Source organism: Saimiri boliviensis, chromosome 19 (assembly GCF_048565385.1).
Source record: "Saimiri boliviensis isolate mSaiBol1 chromosome 19, mSaiBol1.pri, whole genome shotgun sequence".
NCBI classification, from domain to species: Eukaryota; Metazoa; Chordata; class Mammalia; order Primates; family Cebidae; genus Saimiri; species Saimiri boliviensis.
In genome coordinates, this window is record NC_133467.1 from 11,258,033 (window position 1) to 11,276,903 (window position 18,871).

The 18,871-nt window shown below is 41.9% G+C and overlaps 1 protein-coding gene across 3 annotated transcripts in view; it reads left to right on the top strand.

Annotated features, from left to right (window-relative positions):
- The window catches only part of NMNAT2 (nicotinamide nucleotide adenylyltransferase 2), a 222,255-nt gene that overhangs the window by 35,348 nt on the left and 168,036 nt on the right, over positions 1-18,871 (top strand). The window contains exons 1-2 of one of the 3 annotated variants that reach the window (XM_074389969.1): positions 7,821-8,038; positions 10,923-11,068. In XM_074389969.1, the coding sequence (XP_074246070.1) occupies positions 7,968-8,038; positions 10,923-11,068 (217 nt within the window). In that variant the 5' untranslated portion in view covers positions 7,821-7,967. Of the gene's footprint in view, positions 1-7,820; positions 8,039-10,848; positions 11,069-18,871 lie in introns of those variants that run through there. The other 2 variants (XM_074389970.1, XM_003925303.4) reach the window with 2 other exon arrangements.

Below are 18,871 nucleotides of genomic sequence, written 5' to 3' on the forward strand. Positions count from 1 at the left end.
TCGTGCATACTTCACGTAGTTCTCGTATTGTGTTTTTCAGCTCCATCAATTCACTTATATTCCTCTCTAAATTGTGTATTCTTTTTAACATTTCGTCAAACCTTTTCTCAAAGTGCTTAGTTTCTTTAGATTGGGTTAGAACAAGTTCTTTTAATTCACAGAAGTTTCTTATTATCCACATTTTGAAGCCTGCTTATGTAATTGGAACACACTCGTTCTCCATCAGGCCTTGTTTCGTTGCTGATGAGGAACCATGATCCCCTGCTGAGGGAGAGGCATTCTGATCTTGGGTATTCTCAGCCTTTTTTGGCTGTTTTCTTCCCTTTGTTGTAGATTTATCCATCTGTGGTATTTATAATTACCGTCTTTGTAATTGGGTTTCCGAGTGGACGTCCAACTTATTGATTCTCAGCACCGAAATCTGAGCAACCTACTGCGCCGACCAAATCAGCGGCGTTAAGATTAATGGTGCTTTTCTGACTCTGCACCAAGAACCGACGCTCCAAGGCGCTGGCAAAACCGCCTCGCTGGTCACAAGAGTCGCGCTGGTGACCCGTGGGGCTCCTCCGCTGGGAATCTCCTGGTGTGTGAGCAACAAGAATTCATGTGAAGGTGTGGCGTCCTCTCGTGCTTTGTGCTTTCACTGGGAGCTACAATCCCGAGCTGCTAGTGATCAGCCATCTTGGATCTCTACCAATCTTCTTAAGCAGTTTTTTTTTTTCTGAACTCCCTCTCTGCAACCCTGTTTAAGGTATGTGTCCTTTGCACGTGGTGGGGTGACAGAAAGTTAATCAAGGCAGCAACTAAAGGTAACCTATATAAATTAACTCGATATTGGCTTCTTACTGTATCCATAACTTGGCTTTTCTTTGTTTATACAGAAAGACTGTTTCTGTTAAAAATTTATTTGTATTGATTTCATCTTTATTTCTGGTAATTTTTTTTCTCAAAAGCTTTGTGTGCCTAAAAATGTGAGTATAAGTTAAATCTTCCTATATCTCAAAGCATGGATACCCAATTAGGATCTTGGCATGTAGAGGAGTTCTATGCATGAATCTTTCTCTCAAACAAAAAAATTAAATAACTCTCTATTTCTTGTGTAAATATAGATTTACTTATATGAAGTTTGACTATTAGATGATATGCTTTTCTACTTCAGTTTTTCTTAGTTGTATTATTTTCAGTAGTGTGCACATTTCTCATAACAAGTTCCTGTTAAGGCATCTTCCTACACACACACACACACACACACACACACACACACACACACCCCTAAGGAAACAAACACTCTAAACCCCACTTTATGTTCAAAAAAAAAAATCTTGCTCAAACTTGCCTTTTTCCTTAATGGAGCTTTCAGGAAAAGGTATGAGTGAGGTTCATTCTTCCCCCTCCGAACCCCATTTCTGAGATTGAGAAATTAAATCTGATCTGGGTCATTCTCGTATGAAAAGTACTTTCTTTTTTTGACAGCGTATTTAATTTTAATTCACATTATTGCTTCTGTCCTTTTTGCAGAGAGACTAAGAAAACAAAAGATCTATCATTCCTAATTGTGCAGTTTGATTACTTCCGAGTACCCTTTCAGTGCCATTGATATGAGGAAATAAACCCTCTACTATGTATTAATGACACCTTCTGTATGTGAATAATTTGCTTAAATCATCTTGGAAACCACTTCAGTTCATACTCTTTAGGGCCTAACGGAAGATTTTAAAGCATTTTCATTGCTACTGGCCTGCACTTACCTTCTGTCAGAAGTCTTCTTTGAAAGAGATTTTGTGAGCCCAAAACCTCTCAAAGGCTCACAACTGAAGGGCAAGGGAAGACTTGGCAGGGGTGGGGTGGGTGAGAAGAGGAAGCAGAACAAGGGCACTGATGATCATAGGCAGCGAATGCTGCCCTACCCCACACACCACTGGAATTCCAACTGATGGGACTCTGGCTGGCAGTCACTTTCGGATAAGCTCATGTCCTTAGCCTGCTGGACGTGTCACTGGGCTGCAAGTGGGGCCATGCAGCAACTCTTTCTGTCCTCATCCAGGCTTAGTATCATGTGTGAGGGTGAAGAGAGATCAAGGGTAGCAGCTATCCTCTATTACAAGCCCAGTCTAAGAAATTTAGTTGAAATTGGCTTTTCTTCCTATTCCCCTCCCATTTCAACCCTAGTGTGGGCAAGTGACCCAGGTTTGGCCAACCAATTCCTCTTTCTAGTCACAGTGATTGATAAAGGATGGGCACATGATCAGTGTAGGACAAATCAGAGTCTTCATTGAGACTTTTATTGGCATTCTGGGCAAAGATGCTGTCTTTCAGTGGGATTATCATCTGTAAGGAAAGTGTCCCTTAGGGCTGCCAGCAGCCACCTTGTTTTAATACAGAGAGCACTCATCTGAAAATCAAAAAAAAATCGCAGAGGAAAGTAAAATAAGAGATGGTGAGAGAAAGAAACAAGATCTTGATGATATTATCGGAATTCATGGATATAAGTTGTTCCTAAAGCTGGATCTATCTGTTAGACTTCCCAATCAAATAGATCAATAAATTTCCTCCTTAGTTTAAACCCTAATTTGAATAGAGTTTCCATTATTTGTTTCTGAAGTAATCCTGACTAATACAAGCAATTTATAAAATTTAAAAGTGGGCCAGGTGCTGTGGCTTAGGCTTGTAATCCCAGCACTTTGGGGGGCTGAGGTGGGCAGATCACTTGAGGTCAGGAGTTTGAGACCCCAGCCTGGCCAACACGATGAAACCCCATCTCTGCTAAAAATACAAAAATTAGCTGGGCACGGTGGTGGGCACCTGTAATCCAGCTATTTGAGGCTAAGGCAGAAGAATCCCTTGAACCAAGGAGGTGGAGGTTGTAGTGAGCAAAGATTGCACCACTGCACTCCAGGCTGGGTGACAGAGCGAGACTTCATCTTAAAAATAAATAAATAAATAAATAAATAAAATAAAATAAAATAAAATTTGAAAGTGCACGGTTACTAACCTTGAACTATTTCAATTCTAGCAGCAGAAGGAACATGGGTTGTGAAAATCTGAGACTAGCAGGTCTAATTGGTGCAAATGTTTCTTGTGCCTTCATTTCCTCTGAAATTAGTTTAGTTATTATGGGAGAGTTGTCAGCTCAGCTGAGACACTGTTATTTTTTACATCTGATAAATTTGGGAGTCATGGGATTGAAATTCCAAGTTACATCTGATTTAACTACATTGTGAAATATTGACTTAATGGAAAAAATATTTTGTGTTTTAATCTCCCTACCCTTTATTTAATACTCCCTTGAGCCAAATGTGTTTTTCATTTGGGTGACTTAAAGGAAGGAGGCAGAGATATTCTCAGATGTCATTTCAGGGAATAATTTTACTTCTTAATCAATTATACCCTTTCTAAGTCTGTTAGTACTGATTTTTCTGTCTCCTATTTTTGCTCTTGGGAAAACTTTATAAGTAGTAAGATTTTCATCCTCAAGAAAATAATTGAAAATATGAAATTTTCAATTTGTACCACCTCCCCCAATATCTGAAAGAAGCCATGATGAGCAAATGAGCAAATATGAGAGTTAGCTGAAGAAATTTATTATTTTTAATAGTGTGCAGTTCTTACTGGTTATAGAAACCTGTGTACTTTCTTTCTTTCGCTGTGATACCAGCAGAATTGCTATGCTTATAACTAAAAATTAGGTTTTAACATTTGGTAATATAAATTGAGTGAAACAGCTCATGCCTGTAATTCCAGTACTTTGAGAAATGAAGGTGGGAATATGAGGCCAGGAGTTCAAGACCAACCAGAGCAACATAGCAAGACCCCATCTCTTAAAAAAAATGGGGAACATATTTCACTTGTGAATTATTATTTGAATAATTATATAAAGTATAAGTCTGAGTGAAATTTTGGAGATTTAAAGCTGTAAGAAGGGGAATCTTGATCTAGGGACATTTTCTATTCCATAGACATAAAAATGTTTGCTTGTGGGCAAGAGGGAGAGAGAAATGCCAATCATTTTAGCTCTATTCTAAACAAAGCAAAAGAGATAAAACTGTATAAATGTGGAAAAAGAGGCAGGGTTTCCTTAGGATAATTTTTTTTTTTTTTTTTTTTTTTTTTAGACGGAGTTTCACTCTTGTTTCCCAGGCTGGAGTGCAATGGCGTGATCTCGGCTCACCGCAACCTCCGCCTCCCGGGTTCAGGCAATTCTCCTGCCTCAGCCTCCCGAGTAGCTGGGATTGCAGGCACACGCTACCATGCCCAGCTAATTTTTGTATTTTTAGTAGAGACGGGGTTTCACCATGTTGACCAGGATGGTCTCAATCTTTTGACCTTGTGATCCACCCGCCTCGGCCTCCCAAAGTGCTGGGATTACAGGCTTGAGCCACCGCGCCCGGCTAGGATAATATTTTTAATAGAAAACCACAAAATAAATATTCAACATCTGACTCGATTCTTGAAACTGAAGGACTCAACTCCAGGAATATAGGTGTGTGTCTTTGTGTTCTTCCTATGAAGAATGATCCCTAATATTACTTTGTTGTTTGTTTGTTTTGAGACGAAGTCTTGCTGCGTCACCCAGGCTGGAGTAGATTGGCACAGCCTCCCATGTAGCTGGAATTACAGGCAGGCGCTACCATGCCCGGCTAATTTTTGTATTTTTAGTAGAGATGGGGTTTCATCATGTTGACCAAGCTGGTCTCAAATTCCTGACCTCAAGTGATCTGCCTACCTTGATCTCCCAAAGTGCCAGGATTACAGTGTGAGCCACCATGCCCAGCCCTTAATATTACTTTGGAAGCGAGCTGTATAAACATGAAATGGTTTTACCCTAATTTGTGATGAAAATGTATAATCAATCTTGTCTAGGGAAGTAGGGAGATAAGTGAGCTTATGTTCCCGTAAGCATACGTAGCCACTTTGTTAGACTTCACATATGCACGTTTCTCTCAAACCCAATAGACACTTAAGTCTGCCCCTTCAGAACAGGTATTTATGGTAGGGAAAGAACGTCTGCCTTGAGCTATTAGGGAAACCAAACTGGCTCCAGCAAACTGGAAGGTTTAGACAGTGGGAGAATGACTCTGCTTCCTTCTTTACAGCCTAAAGTAATTTCCAGCTGTCAGAAAGTTGAGATATTGGACAAAATATTACCTAAGTTAAAATAAGCACCCCTGAGAATAGATCACTGTATATATTAAGGAATATCTACTGTGCAAGACTTGATATTCTTACATCTTATAAACCAGCTTTCACTGAAAATAAACTCATTACTGTGTTTTTGGCTATTTGTTTTTATTGGTTGATATATAGACTACTGGCATATCCCCAAAGCCATTACTGTCTAAGATTGTAACCTCCAGAAACAGTCTTAACAAATGCATCAGTAGAAACAACTAAACACTTAAAAACAATTGGTATTTGTATTTAGCAACTGCAAAGGTTTACCTAATGTTGGCAATATGCTTTTTTTTTTTAAGCAAAGTTCTTTACTCACACTTATTTTATTTTATTTTATTGAGATGGGGTCTCAGTGTTGCCCAGGGTGGAATGCAGTGGAATGATTTTAGCTCACTTCAACCTCCACCTCCCAGGTTCAAGTGATCCTTGTGCATCAGCCTCCTGAGTAGCTGGGACTACAGGCACGTGCCTCCATGCCCGGCTAGTTTTTGTATTTGTAATACAGACAGAGTTTCACCATATTGGCCAGGCTGGTCTCAAACTCCTGGTCTCAAGTGATCCGCCCACCTCAGCCTTCCAAAGTGCTGGGATTAGAGGCATGAGTCACCGTGCCCGGCCCACACATGGTTTTATTTGATCTGTATAGCAAACCCATAAAGTACACTTGCCAGTAATAACTAAATTAATTTCAGTGGAAATGGAAGCATAAGAAAAATTTGCATCAGTTAGATCTGTTAGTCTCAGTTTTCATACCCATATTCATTCTATTGCTGGAGTTGAAGTGGCTCAAGGTTGGTAACTGTACACTTCTAGATGTTTTAACTTGTTTGTATTACTTAGGACTATTTTAGAAATAAATAACAGTAACCCTATTCAAATTAGGGTTTGCTAAGGTGGCTTTAGGCAAGTAATTTATTGCTAAGTCTTTTTTTTTTTTCTTTTTTTTTTTTTTTTTTTTTTTTTTTTTTTTTTTTTTTTGAGACGGAGTTTCGCTCTTGTTTCCCAGGCTGGAGTGCAATGGCGCGATCTCGGCTCACCGCAACCTCTGCCTCCTGGGTTCAGGCAATTCTCCTGCCTCAGCCTCCTGAGTAGCTGGGATTACAGGCATGTGCCACCATGCCCAGCTAATTTTTTGTATTTTTAGTAGAGACGGGGTTTCACCATGTTGACCAGGATGGTCTCGATCTCTCGACCTCGTGATCCACCCGCCTCGGCCTCCCAAAGTGCTGGGATTACAGGCTTGAGCCACCGCGCCCGGCTATTGCTAAGTCTTTATTATATCAACTGGAACTAAGCCAAAGAAGGAATTTATTTATTTATTTAATTGTGAAATCTAATGGGTAGATGTAGCTTTAGGAACAGCTATATCCAACAGAAATTATTTCTCACTGGAGGCTGGGAAGTTCAAGATTAAGGCACCAGCAGATTTGGTGTCTGGTGAGGTTTTGGTGCCTGATTCATAGATGTGTCTTCACATGGTAGAAGGAAAAAATGAGCTCCCTTGAGCCTCTTTTAATTCCCATTTATGAGGGCTTTGAGCTGATGATCTAGTCACTTTCCAAAGGCCCTATGCATCAGTATGTTCCTGCTCTGCTTTAGAGAAATATCTGAGACTAGGTAATTTGTAAGGAAAAGAGGTTTGATTGGCTCACGGTTCTACAGGTTGTACAGAAAGCATAGTGGCTTCTGGGGAGGCCTCGGGAAAGTTTTACTCATGGTGGAAGGCAAGGGGGAAGCAGGCAGGTCTTTCATGACTGGAACAGGAGGAAGTGTGTGGAGAGAGGTGCTACGCAATTTTAAACAACTAGATCTCATTAGAACTCACTATCAAGACAACAGCTCCATGGGGAATGGTGTTAAACCATGCGAAATTGCCACCATGACCCAGTCACCTCCATTAGGCACCACCTCCAACATCGTATTACAGTTCAACATGAGATTTGGATGAGGACACAGATCCAAACCATATCACCCTACCTCTTAATACCATCAGCTGGGGATTAGGTTTCAACATATGAGTTTTGGGGGACACAGACATTCAGACCTTAGCACCTGTTAAGGTATCTCTCGGTCTGTTCTCCAATCTCTGCTAAGAAGTCCTATTCTCTCACTTAGGAACTAGCTATCATTTATTGATCATCTACTATATGCTAGGTATCCTATATACCTTACCTCTAATCTTCACATCTGTGCAGCTTGTTGTGCATTGTTATCCTCATTTTACAAATGTGGTCAGTTTAGCATAGCAGTGAAACAAGGGAGTAGCCTTGTATCAAGAGTAGGGCTTTCAATTAAAACTGTCAGGGTTTGAATCTGGTTTCATACATACTAACAGTCTGACCCAGACCGGTTACTTAATTTCCCTGTGCCCTTGTAGGCTTATCTCTAAGATGGAATAAAATCATAGAAACTCACAGAGTTATTGTGAGTGTTAAATGAGTTAACATCTGTAAACATCTTATAGTGTTTGGGTTTCTAGTAACACCCAGTGAATGTTAGCTACTATTATTAATTTGATGTTCCTCAGGGTTGAGCCTGAGGACCTCCTTTTCACTCTGTATATCTGTTTCTCCCTAGGTATCCTCATCTAGTCCCATGACTATAAATATAAGCTGTACTGGAGACTCCAAAATTTATATCTCCTGACTGGGCCCAGTGGCTCACAGCTGTAATCCCAGCATTTTGGGAGGCCGAGGTGGGCGGATCACCTGAGGTCAAGAGTCGAGACCAGCCTGACCAACATGGAGAAACCCTGTCTCTACTAAAAATACAAAATTAACCAGACATGGTGGCGCATGTCTGTAATCTCAGCTATTCAGGAGGCTGAGACAGGAGAATTTCTTGAACCCAGGAGGCAGAGGTTGCGGTAAGCGAAGATTGCGCCATTGCACTCTAACCTGGGCAACAAGAATGAAACTCCATCTGAAAACAAAAACAAAAACAAAAACCTACATCTTTTGCCAAACATACTTTTCAAACATTGAGCCAGCTCATGTCACTTCTCTACTCAAAACCCTTGGATTGCTTCCTATCCTTCCTCAGTGAAAAAAAAACCAGAGACCTAGTCAAGACCTACAAGGCCTTGTATTATCTGTCCTACTTTTCGGACTTGTTTTTGAGTGTGTTCCACATTCTTTGTTTTCTCCAGTCACCTTGGTGTGCTTGTCAAAAACCCCCAGCACTGTTAGTCTTCCAATCTTTATACTGCTTTATACTAGCAGTCCTGCCTGGTATATTTTTCCCTAGCTATTCAAGTGACACATGCCTTCACTTCATTTAGGCTCCTGTTCAAATACTGTCCTATCAGAGAGGCCATCCTTGACCACAGCAAATAAAAAAGAGTTTTCTTTCTTTCTCTTTTCTTCACATTCTGCTTTATTTTTCTTTGTGGTACTTTTTACCATTATGCTTATTCATTTGTTTGTGGCCTGTTGTCTTCCTCTGGAATGTGAGCTGTATTAAAGCAGGGACTCTGTTTTGTTCACAGCCCCTAAATGAGTGCTTGGTGCATGGCTGATACTCAATAAATATTTATTGGTTAACTATAATTATGTCAATTGCTTAGCTAGTGAGTGTCAGAGTTTCATACCCAAGTCAGCCTCCCTTTACAAGCTCTTGCTCTTTTTATACCACTAATCTGCATATCATATTAGGGAAGATACAAACCTCATTATGAATATACATCAGTTCCTAGGAGTCTTCTATTTAAACTAGAAATTTTATGCATATTAGGGTTGATTTGCTATTCATCACAATTTAACAACTATTTACTCCACATCCACTACATGCTCTTGGATAAGGAAAAAACCAATGACCAACTCACTAATACGGGGTGGAAATTTATCCAAGAAACCTAAACCTCAGGATAGGTACATATTTGTACTTGTTAATCTCTAAATTAAGAATTATTGGCTCTGGCTGGGTCAGTAGCTCACGCCTTTATTCTCAACACTTTGGGAGGCTGCTGTGGGTGGATTGTTTGAGCTCAGGAGTTCAAGACCAGCCTGGGGAATATAGTGACACCTGATCTCTACAAAAACCACAAAAAGTTAGCTGGGCGTGGTGGCACATACTGTAGTCCCAGCTACTTGGGAGGCTGACGTGGGAGGAGTGCTAGAGTCTGGGAGGTTGAAGCTGTGGTGAGCTGAGATTACACCACTGCACTCCAACCTGGGTGACAGAGTGAGACCCTGTTTCAAAAAAAAATCCTCTATATCCAATCCATCTGCAAAGAATTATCGGTTCTTTCTGTTGCATAAGCATAGAACATCTGTCTTCCCTTAACCATTCTCAATTTCAGTCTACTCATTGTTTAAGCCAAATTTCAAAATCTATAAAATGTATCCTGAGACCACCTACTTCTCATTTCTCTCATCTCTATAAACCCCAGTCTCAGGACAACTCCACTTGCCTAGGCGACCAGATTTTCCTAAATGCTATTCTTGCCTTCCCATTTGCCCTCCCTTTCCACCCAGCAGCCAGAGTGATCTTATAAAAATGTGAATTACATATTATTCCCCTGCTTAAAAGCTTCGGAAGCTTCCTTTTGTTATTATGCCACTTAGAAAAGTGTCTAACTCTTGCCGTAGCCTACAAGCCCCATTTGATCTGGCCCTGATCACCTGCTGCCCAGTGTTCCATCATTTTTCCCCTTGCCCATGCTTTTCAGCCACACCAGCCTTTTATTTCTGTGAGCACAGTAAGGCCTTCTCTGTCTCTGAATATGTAGACTAGCAACTCTTCCTGTCACTCAGGTCTCACTGAAATGTCACCTCCCCAGAGAGGCCTTCTCAGACTACCTGATTTGTTTCCTCTTCTCCACTCACTCTCTGCTCTGTCAGAGCATAAATTGCATTCACTTGCTGTGCATTGCACAATTGTCATCTAATATTTATGGTCTATCTTCCTCCAGTAAAATGGAGACAGTGACTTTGCTTTAGTGGCAGGGCTTATAACAATACGTGACACATAGTGAGCCCTCAAGAAACACTTGTTGAATGGTAAGTCTTTGTCTCAACTTTGGTAGCTTATGTAGGATCCCCATCATTTTCTAAAACAGTTTTAGTAACTCTGCCCCCTTCATGTTCTCTCAAACTGATAGTATTGCTTCACCCACAAAAAAGACCACTATAGCAGGAAAGGGGTTCAGATCTGCCGTCTCTCTCTCTCTACAGCCATCAGATCAAGAGTTGGTCTCAGCTCAATAGTTTGGAATCATCAGATAAGGGAAAAAGGAAAGGCCGAAACGAATACTACTGAAATAAATAATGGTCATTTCTCACTTAAAATTTTAAGGAAGAGAGAAAGAAAAAAAAATCTTAAGATCAAACATTTTTGAACTCGGAGATGTTAGAGAAAGTAGAGGGGACAGAAAAATTTTAGAGTGAGGAGGAAAACGGAATCAAGAGCAGGCAAGAGGTAGAGAGAGCTCACACCATGCTGTGAGCTCTTGGTTCTGGGCTTGGGTACTACCTCTTGCCTTCTGGATAAACTCCAAGGAAGAGAGTGATGGAGTAAAGTGGGCTGGGGGCGATAGAAAGGATGGGGTGGGGCACCAGGACGAGAGAAGCTAGAATGAAAGAGAGGGACGGAGGAGAGAAGAGAGCAGAGCAATACAAAAGCAGCCTCGGATCTTGCCGGAGCTGCAAGCGTTAAGGGGAGGCGGGGAGTGACGCGGTTTGCGTCTGGAGCGGCTCCTTGGAGTCCACAGCATCCACCGACGAGCCTCGCCTTCCTTTCTCCCTCTGCAGACACAACGAGACACAAAAAGAGAGGCAACCGCTAGACCTGCGTGAGGGACCCACTCGCACCATGACCGAGACCACCAAGACCCACGTTATCTTGCTCGCCTGCGGCAGCTTCAATCCCATCACCAAAGGGCACATTCAGATGTTTGGTGAGTCCTCCCGCCCACCTCTGGAAGCCGCTTCCGCTCCTCTCCTTTCCCAGGCACCTGTGTTTTCCAGGGCGATCAAACGGGAAGGCGTGTGCCCCTTCGGAGGGGTGCGCCGGCTGATCCTGCTGGTGGAGGTCGGCCCCCTTTATTTTGGACTCAGGAGAGGGGAGGCAGACTACGTTTCTGAGGCGTTACTTGCCGGGGCCAGACCCGGCTCGCAGGGGGCCAGAGGTGGGGGATGGGAGGGGACTGGAGACGAGTGTCATTTGGGGCTGGGCAGGGTTGGAGATTCCAGAACTGGAGTGCGGCGGTGCAGTGGTTCGGCTACTAGGCGGGGATGGGAGCAGCGGTTGGGGCGCGGAGAAGGGAGGAGGGGGTTGAAGGTAACGTGCTGTTTGTTTAGCATGGGCGGAAAGCTCGAAGGAGTTAAATGGTGTATGTGCCTCGGATTCGCAAACACACTCGCGCCCAACACACCAGTGACAGGGGCTGGGGCTTCAAGATTAATTTCGGGTTTGGCTGTTCGTTCTGGGCGGCCCAGGGAACGAGTGTTTGGGAATTGTGGACCGTGTATTGCGCGCTCGAGGTGGCTGCTGAGTGAATGGGGAGGGAGCCCTGGTCCGCCTAGGTTCGGCAGCAGGGAACCGCTACCTAGGAAGGGGAGGGGGCGGGGCGGCGGCTGCGGGAGGCCCTGTGTGAGCCGGTGCCGAAGGATCGGGGCCGAGTTGGCTGAGGCTCTGCCCAGGGTGGCGATGGCACCCGGAAGGCTTGCGGCGTCTAGTGTGTGTATGAATGTGCGAATGAGTGTGTGCGAATATATGCGTGTGCGTGTTGGGGGGAGGGGACTCATCATCACGCATTTGTTTCTTAGAAGCTCTGGGGCGTGGAGCCAGAGACAGCGAGCGGGGGCGTCTGGCTGGCCGGTTCGGGGTCCAGCAACGGTAGGGGAAAGGTGATCGATGCCTATTGGAGGTCTTGCGCCACCAGTGGGAAACCACGCGGCTTCACTGGGCTCGTAGGACTCCAAGGCGCGGGGCTTGAGCCTTTAGACCCTGAAAGAGGAACGCGGAGGTCTCTTTAGAAGCAGGAATTGAGAAGTTAGAAGTTGGGGGTGCTTTTTCTTGGAACTGAGAGAAACAAGGAGTAGAGAAGAGCGGGTGGGCTGGGGATGGGTGAGATAGCGGGTGGGAGGCGGTGACCTGGCCAGCCAGCAAAGCGCTCTCCAGAGGCGGCGGTGCTGAAATGCAGGGCGCGCCGGAGCCGGATGCGGGCACACGTGTTTATCCGGAGGCCCCCTAAGGAGGTTTAGTGAAAACCACACCACAGCGGTAAAGACAGGGCGAGGTGGCTCAGGCTAAAAATACTCATCTTTAAACTTAAAAGGTGCGCTGAACTAGGCTCTCTTGTTAAAAACCTCATGGAAAGAATATAGAATTACTTTGAGCCGAGGGCAAATCGGGTAGGCATATCTACATGATAGATGGAGGGAGGCTGAGAGATAGTCATCCCTTCTTCACCATTCCTTCAGCTTTTAAAAGTCTTTTATGATGAACCAATGCCAACTTGCCTGTTAAATAGGACTTCTGTTCAAGCATCAGGATAGATAAGAGCATCTCATTGGTCTTCTAAGGAATATCGGTGCCCTAAGAACACTCCAGTTTCACTTTCCTTTGATGCTGGTGTCTTCATCCCTTTCCTTCTTTTCCTGTCTGTTCATAAGTCCTCTAGCACTTTTTATTGTACTTTACTCCTCTCCCTTGACCAGGCAGTGATGGGTTTTCCTTTGGAACTGAGAGAAAGGAGGAGTAGGGAAGACCCAGTGGGCTGGGGATGAAACTGTGTGACTCTAAGAATCTATGGTAACCCAGCGGTACTTTCTTCCTGGAGCTAGGGATGTAGGTAATTCCAGTTGTTTTAGACTACAAGAGAAACAGATTTGGATTGAGAACCAAATATTCTGTCTTGCAGCTGAAGATTCTTTAGTAACAGTAATAAAGGCTTTTGTTAAGCGAATGTTGTCCTGCCAGTTCTCCATGAACTTCAAGGATAGACTGGAAATAGGCATTAGTTGCAGTGGAAGAGGTTAAATACAGAAAGGTGAGAGGAGACTTTTGGCAGTAGTGATTATTTGCTTAGTATAAGAACTGAGGATCGGGGTAGAATGTCAGCAAAGTCCTTTGCATGTCCATTAAAGTACAGTTCAGAAAACAACACACAAAACAGTATAATATGTTCACTCACTATGGCTTTAAGGAGTTTATTACCTAATGAAGATTTTAGCACATAAGCAGGTGAGAATGAAGCAAGAATAAGAACACAAAATGCACATTTAACTATTTTTGGTAGAATCTCCTATTGAAATTTTTGAGCTCTGGATAAATTGGATGATTTATTTTTGTAGAGCAGTTTCTGGTTGACAAAGCCTTTCATCTATGTCATGTTACTTATTCCTATTAATAACCTTATAAGAAAGGCATCACTACTTCCATTTCTCTAATGAGAAACTGACAGAAGCCAAGTGACTTTCTTATGAACATACACGGAGGATAGGTGGCACTGAGACTTGAGCCTTACAATCTTGACTCCTCTTGCAGAGACCTTCATACTGCAACAAAGTCAGGAGGAGGTGCCCACTCATCTTCTTACTGCATAATTCTGTGAACACTCTATTTTCACGAACCATATACTTAACAGAATTAAATTGCCATTAACGAAGTGAGATTCCTATACATGCATTTCCTTTAGATTTTTGTCTCATCTCTAAAGAAACCAGTTATTTATGAACTATTTCCTCCTTTCAAATGGCTTTTAAAATTTTCCCCATGACAACATAAAAATAATTAATACAACTAAATTATCAAACTTTCAGCCAGGCACGGTGGCTCGCTCCTACAATCCCAGCACTTTGGGAGGCCAAGATGGGCACATCACGTGAGCTCAGGAGTTTGTGACCAGGTTGAGCAACATGGTGAAACCCCATCTCTACAAAAAATATAAAAATTAACCAGGCATGGTGGTGTATGCCTATAGTCCCAGCTACTCTGGAGGCTGAGGATGGCTCAGAGGTGGGAGCCTGGGAGGATGGCTGAGGTGGGAGTCTGGGAGGTGGAGGTTGCAGGAAGCCAAGATAGCGGCCCTGCACTCCATTCTAGGTAATACAGTGAGACTCTGTCTCAAAACTTTTTTCAAGCTTTTTTAAAGGTGACTGAAATTTGTAATAAAAATTTTTTTAAAAGCAGACACAAATAGGACTTTTAAATTAGACATTTTAAATAGAGCTCCTCTATCTTGAAATTCAACTTCCTACCCAAGGAAAAAGAGAAAGACTATAAACAAAAAGAGAAATGGCGTTCAAAATTAAAGTCTAAACTTTAGTTTTAGACTTCGTTTCTAAACTCACTTTTCATCTTTGTAAAGTAGCACTTGTACAATTCTCAATATTTGTAAAATTTTTTAGAATGAGCTTTTCTTTTGCTCTGAAAGGGAAGCTGATATTATTTCTCCTACTTGAAACTATAGAAACATACTGGAAAAATAATATTTGTGAGAAATATTTGACACTTGTATACTCAACTGTAACTAAAATGCTTTCAGGAATAAGTAAAAGTTTTTGGCAAAGTAAACCCATAAATGAATGATGTCATATCTCATGGGTATGCCTTATTACATACGAAGATAATATGGAATGGAAGTTTTTTAAAAATGTAACTTCTTAGTTTTTTATGTAGAGATTATACTTCAGTGTAGCTTTCTTTATATTTATATTGCTACGTTTGTCAATAAATCTGCCACTGAAAAGTCAGAGAGCAAGTCTAAGTAGAAAAGTAAGAAAGGACAGCTCAGATTAATTTGGCTATAAAAAAAAAAAAGCAGAGGAATTGGGGGATTTCATCACAGCAGAAATATTTCTTGCTATTTTTTGTATTTTTTTCTATTTTAATGTTTAGATATAGGGTCTTGCTCTGTTGCCCAGGCTGGAGTACAGCAACAGCGTCATGGCTTCCTGCAGCCTCAGACTCCACATTCTGCTAGCTGCAGTTTAGATCCAGATCTACCTGACTCCAAAAACTATTTTTTTTTCACTGCACTCTGATACTGTCTCCAGAAATTACCAAAGTCTAGTGCTTTTCCTCCTTTTAAGCCAGTCAGAGGTCTGATGCCTGACATAGAGAGGGATAACCAGGTGACAAGGAGTTAGTCATTCAGATGAGGTGGTTAATACCAGGGACAGCTTTCTGAAATAAGCTTCAGTGAGAACAATTGGAACTGGAAACTTATGACATACATTATTTTTGAAAATTAGTATTTCTTTGGTGGGGTAGGTGCAAAAAGTTCCACAATACTGATAAGTCAAATGGTACAAGATCCACTTCAATCATTTTCCAAGTACCCCAGCCTGTGGCATAGTAGGGTTGCATGCTTAGGCTGGGCTCATGCTCATGGCCACCACCTTGCTCCAAAGCAGTAGTCCCTCTACCAGCATCCAGGAGAATGTGACCAAAAAGAAGAGGTCATGGTGGCTGTGACAGCCAGAAATGACCAAATTCCATTCTTTTCTGGGCTCAAGCGAACCTTTCACCTCAGCCTCCTGCATAGTTAGGACTACAGGCACCACGGGCACACCGTGGCGGCTAATTTAAACAAGTATTTTAGAGACAGGGTCTTGTTACTCTGCTGAGGCTAGTCTCCGATTCCTGACCTCAAGTGATCCTCCCACATCAGCCTCTCAAGTAACTGGGATTATAGATGTGAGCCACTACATCCAGCTATATCCTGCTTTTTGATAATTGTAAAGTAACTGGATTTTCCAGTTTTCTTATTTCAAAAACAAAATTTTTTTTTGCTTTGAACTGGATCATTTGAAGAGACATAATCCAGCTTTGAACTGGATCATTCGAAGAGACACAATTTAATTTTGTTCTTCTGAAAGGGTAATGAAGAAGGCCTTCTCCTTGTTGCAGAATTAGAGATGCAGCCCCTACTACTACAGCTAGAAACCACAAGAAACATGAATTTGAGTTTCTACTAATATATATATATATAACTGCTGTAAATCAAGAAGCTGTTGAATATGCTTGAAATTCTTACATTAAAAAAGTGATTAAGTGCAATTGGTACTCTTCCTTTATACCACTATCTCATTGGATCCTACCCTGTAAGGTAAACTGAATTATGCTATCATCCTCTTTTACAGTTGATAAAGCAGAGGTACATAGGTAAGTCATTGGGTCAAATTCATCAGCAAAAATCAGTATAGAACCACTTTCTTGATACCTAGACTCTCTCATTCATGATGTTTCTTTATTATTCCCTGTAATTGCAATATCACCTACAAAAGAAGAAGCCATTTGAACTTAGCTGTCAACAAAGGGTCATGAGAACCTTTCAAATGCTTTTTCCTTGGCAACACAAGCCACCAACAAAGTATATCCAACAGAGATAACGGTGTCTAACAAAAAAAGACTTTCTTTTCTGAATACTCATATTTTTCCATTTAACTGTCATTGGAACGGTCTTTCCATAACTCCTCGGAATTCCTCCATTCTCCCCACTCTTCTGTTACATCAGCTAACACCTGTTCGTTCTTCAGATTTTAGCTTCAACAATAGTTTCTCAGGGAACCTCCACTGACTCCTCAATTATGTCTGGCTCCCCTGACATTTGTTCCCACATCACCTTATGCTTTCCAGGGCATAACTCTCATCTCATACGTTTTACGGCTGTTTCCCTTGGTAGATCTTAAGCTTTTTGAAGACAGAAACAATGTCATTGATACATTTCCTGGTAGCTAGCATGTAGTAGGATCTCCATAATAGTTGTTGAATAATTTTGTTAAATGAATCTATAGAATCTTGTTTTAGACAAAGGGCTCAGCCATGTAAAAAGGCTAGGGTGAAGAGACAGAATCATAGAGTAATAGAAAAAGGATGGCTCAAGGAGAAGGGGAGTGAGAGGTGAGACTAGAGGAAGGCAGATGAATGTCTGAACATTTATGAAGGCTCCTAAGTCATATTAAAGAATTTAGACTTTATCCCAATGACAATGAAAAGACATTGCATAGTTTTTGTTTTGTTTTAAGAAAGATTTTTTTTTTTTTTTTTTTTTTTTTTTTTTTTTTTTTTGAGATAGAGTCTTGCTCTATCACCAGGCTGGAGTGCAGTGGTGTGACCTCAGCTCAGCACAACCTCCACCTCCCAGATTTAAGCAATTCCCCTGCTTCAGCCTCCCAAGTAGCTGGGATTACAGGCGTGAGCCACCAAGCCTGGCTGATGTTGCATTGTTTTTTAAATAAAGGAGTAACATAGCCATATCTTTAAATTATAATGTAATTAAATGTCGAATGTAGATTAGTGAAGGGCAAGAATGTGGTGACCAGTTAGGTACATATTTCAGCAATACAGGATTCAAGCCAGAGAAGATGGTCACCTGGCCCAGGCTGGTGGTTTCTGGGATAGAGAATGAGTGTATCTGAAGGTTATTTAGGAAGTAAAAGAGATCTTCATTTGGTGATGTGATGAAGTAGTAGCCCAGGGTAATTTGTAGGTTTCTGTCCAAGGTGGATGAAGAGAGAACACTAGAGGAGAAGCAGGTTTGGGGTTGGTGAGGAATGTAAAGATTCATGTATCTTACTTTAAAATTTTGGTAATATGTGTTCTAACCAAGCGCTGATGTGACAGAATACCTGAATTGAAAGTTTCTTTGTGATCTGGGATATCTGAGTCTTTTTTTTCTTTTTCTTTTTTTTTTTTTTTTTTTGAGGTGGAGTTTTGCTCTGTCAGCTAGGCTGGGGTGCAGGGGCAATCTCAGCTCACTGCAGCCCCTGCCTCCCGGGTTCAAGTGATTCTCCGAACTCTTAACCTCGTCATCCGTCCTCCTTGGCCTCCCGGAGCACTGGGATTACAGCGGTGAGCCACCGCTCCTGGCTGATATCTGAGTCTTATAATGAAAGCTCCCAGTAGATTCCAGTTATATTATTATGATTTCTTCATGCAAGAAAGTTATATTTATTAGCAATATGGAAATAAAATGATAAAGGTTTTCTGTTTTCTTTAACTATAAAATGGAAGAGAATCGGTATCCTAAATTTGACTCTTTGTTAGTGTTGAGGCTGTAAAATTGGGTATAACTGATAACAGTTCACAGAACCAATTTTGACTTGCCCATCACTCTGATGATGGCTGTGACATTATACTTAAATAGATGCTTGGGGTTGGGCATGGTGGCTCACATCTGTAATCTCAACACTTTGGGAGGCTGAGGCTGGTGGATCACTTGAGCCCAGGAGTTTGGGACCAGCCTCGGAAACATGATAAAACCCCATCTCTACTAAAAATATAAAATTAGCCAGGCATGGTGGCACACACTCGTAGTCCTAGCTGCATGGGAGGCTGAGGTGGAAGGATCATGAGCAATGGAAGGCTGACGTAGAAGGATTGTGAGCCCAAGGAGGTCAAGGTTGCAGTGAGTCATGATGGCACCACTGCACTCCATCCTGGGCAATAGAGTGAGACCCTCTCTCAAAAAAATAAAAATGTAGATGCTTGGCAATCCTACCTAATTTGTTGGGAAGCTGAAGGTACACAAGTGGTAATTCATGGATCACTCAAGGTGGTTTTACTAGCAGGAACAGTGTCTGCTCATGGCTTAAGAATAATGGGCTAAAAAAGAAAATGTAGATATTTTGTTTACACAAGCAGGTGACTCAATTTACTTTTGTCTGCTGCACTGACTGACTGAGCCTCATGTGAAAACAACCTAACTGTGAGAGGCAAATCTCCTATCTAGAATTTATTCCAAACCAAG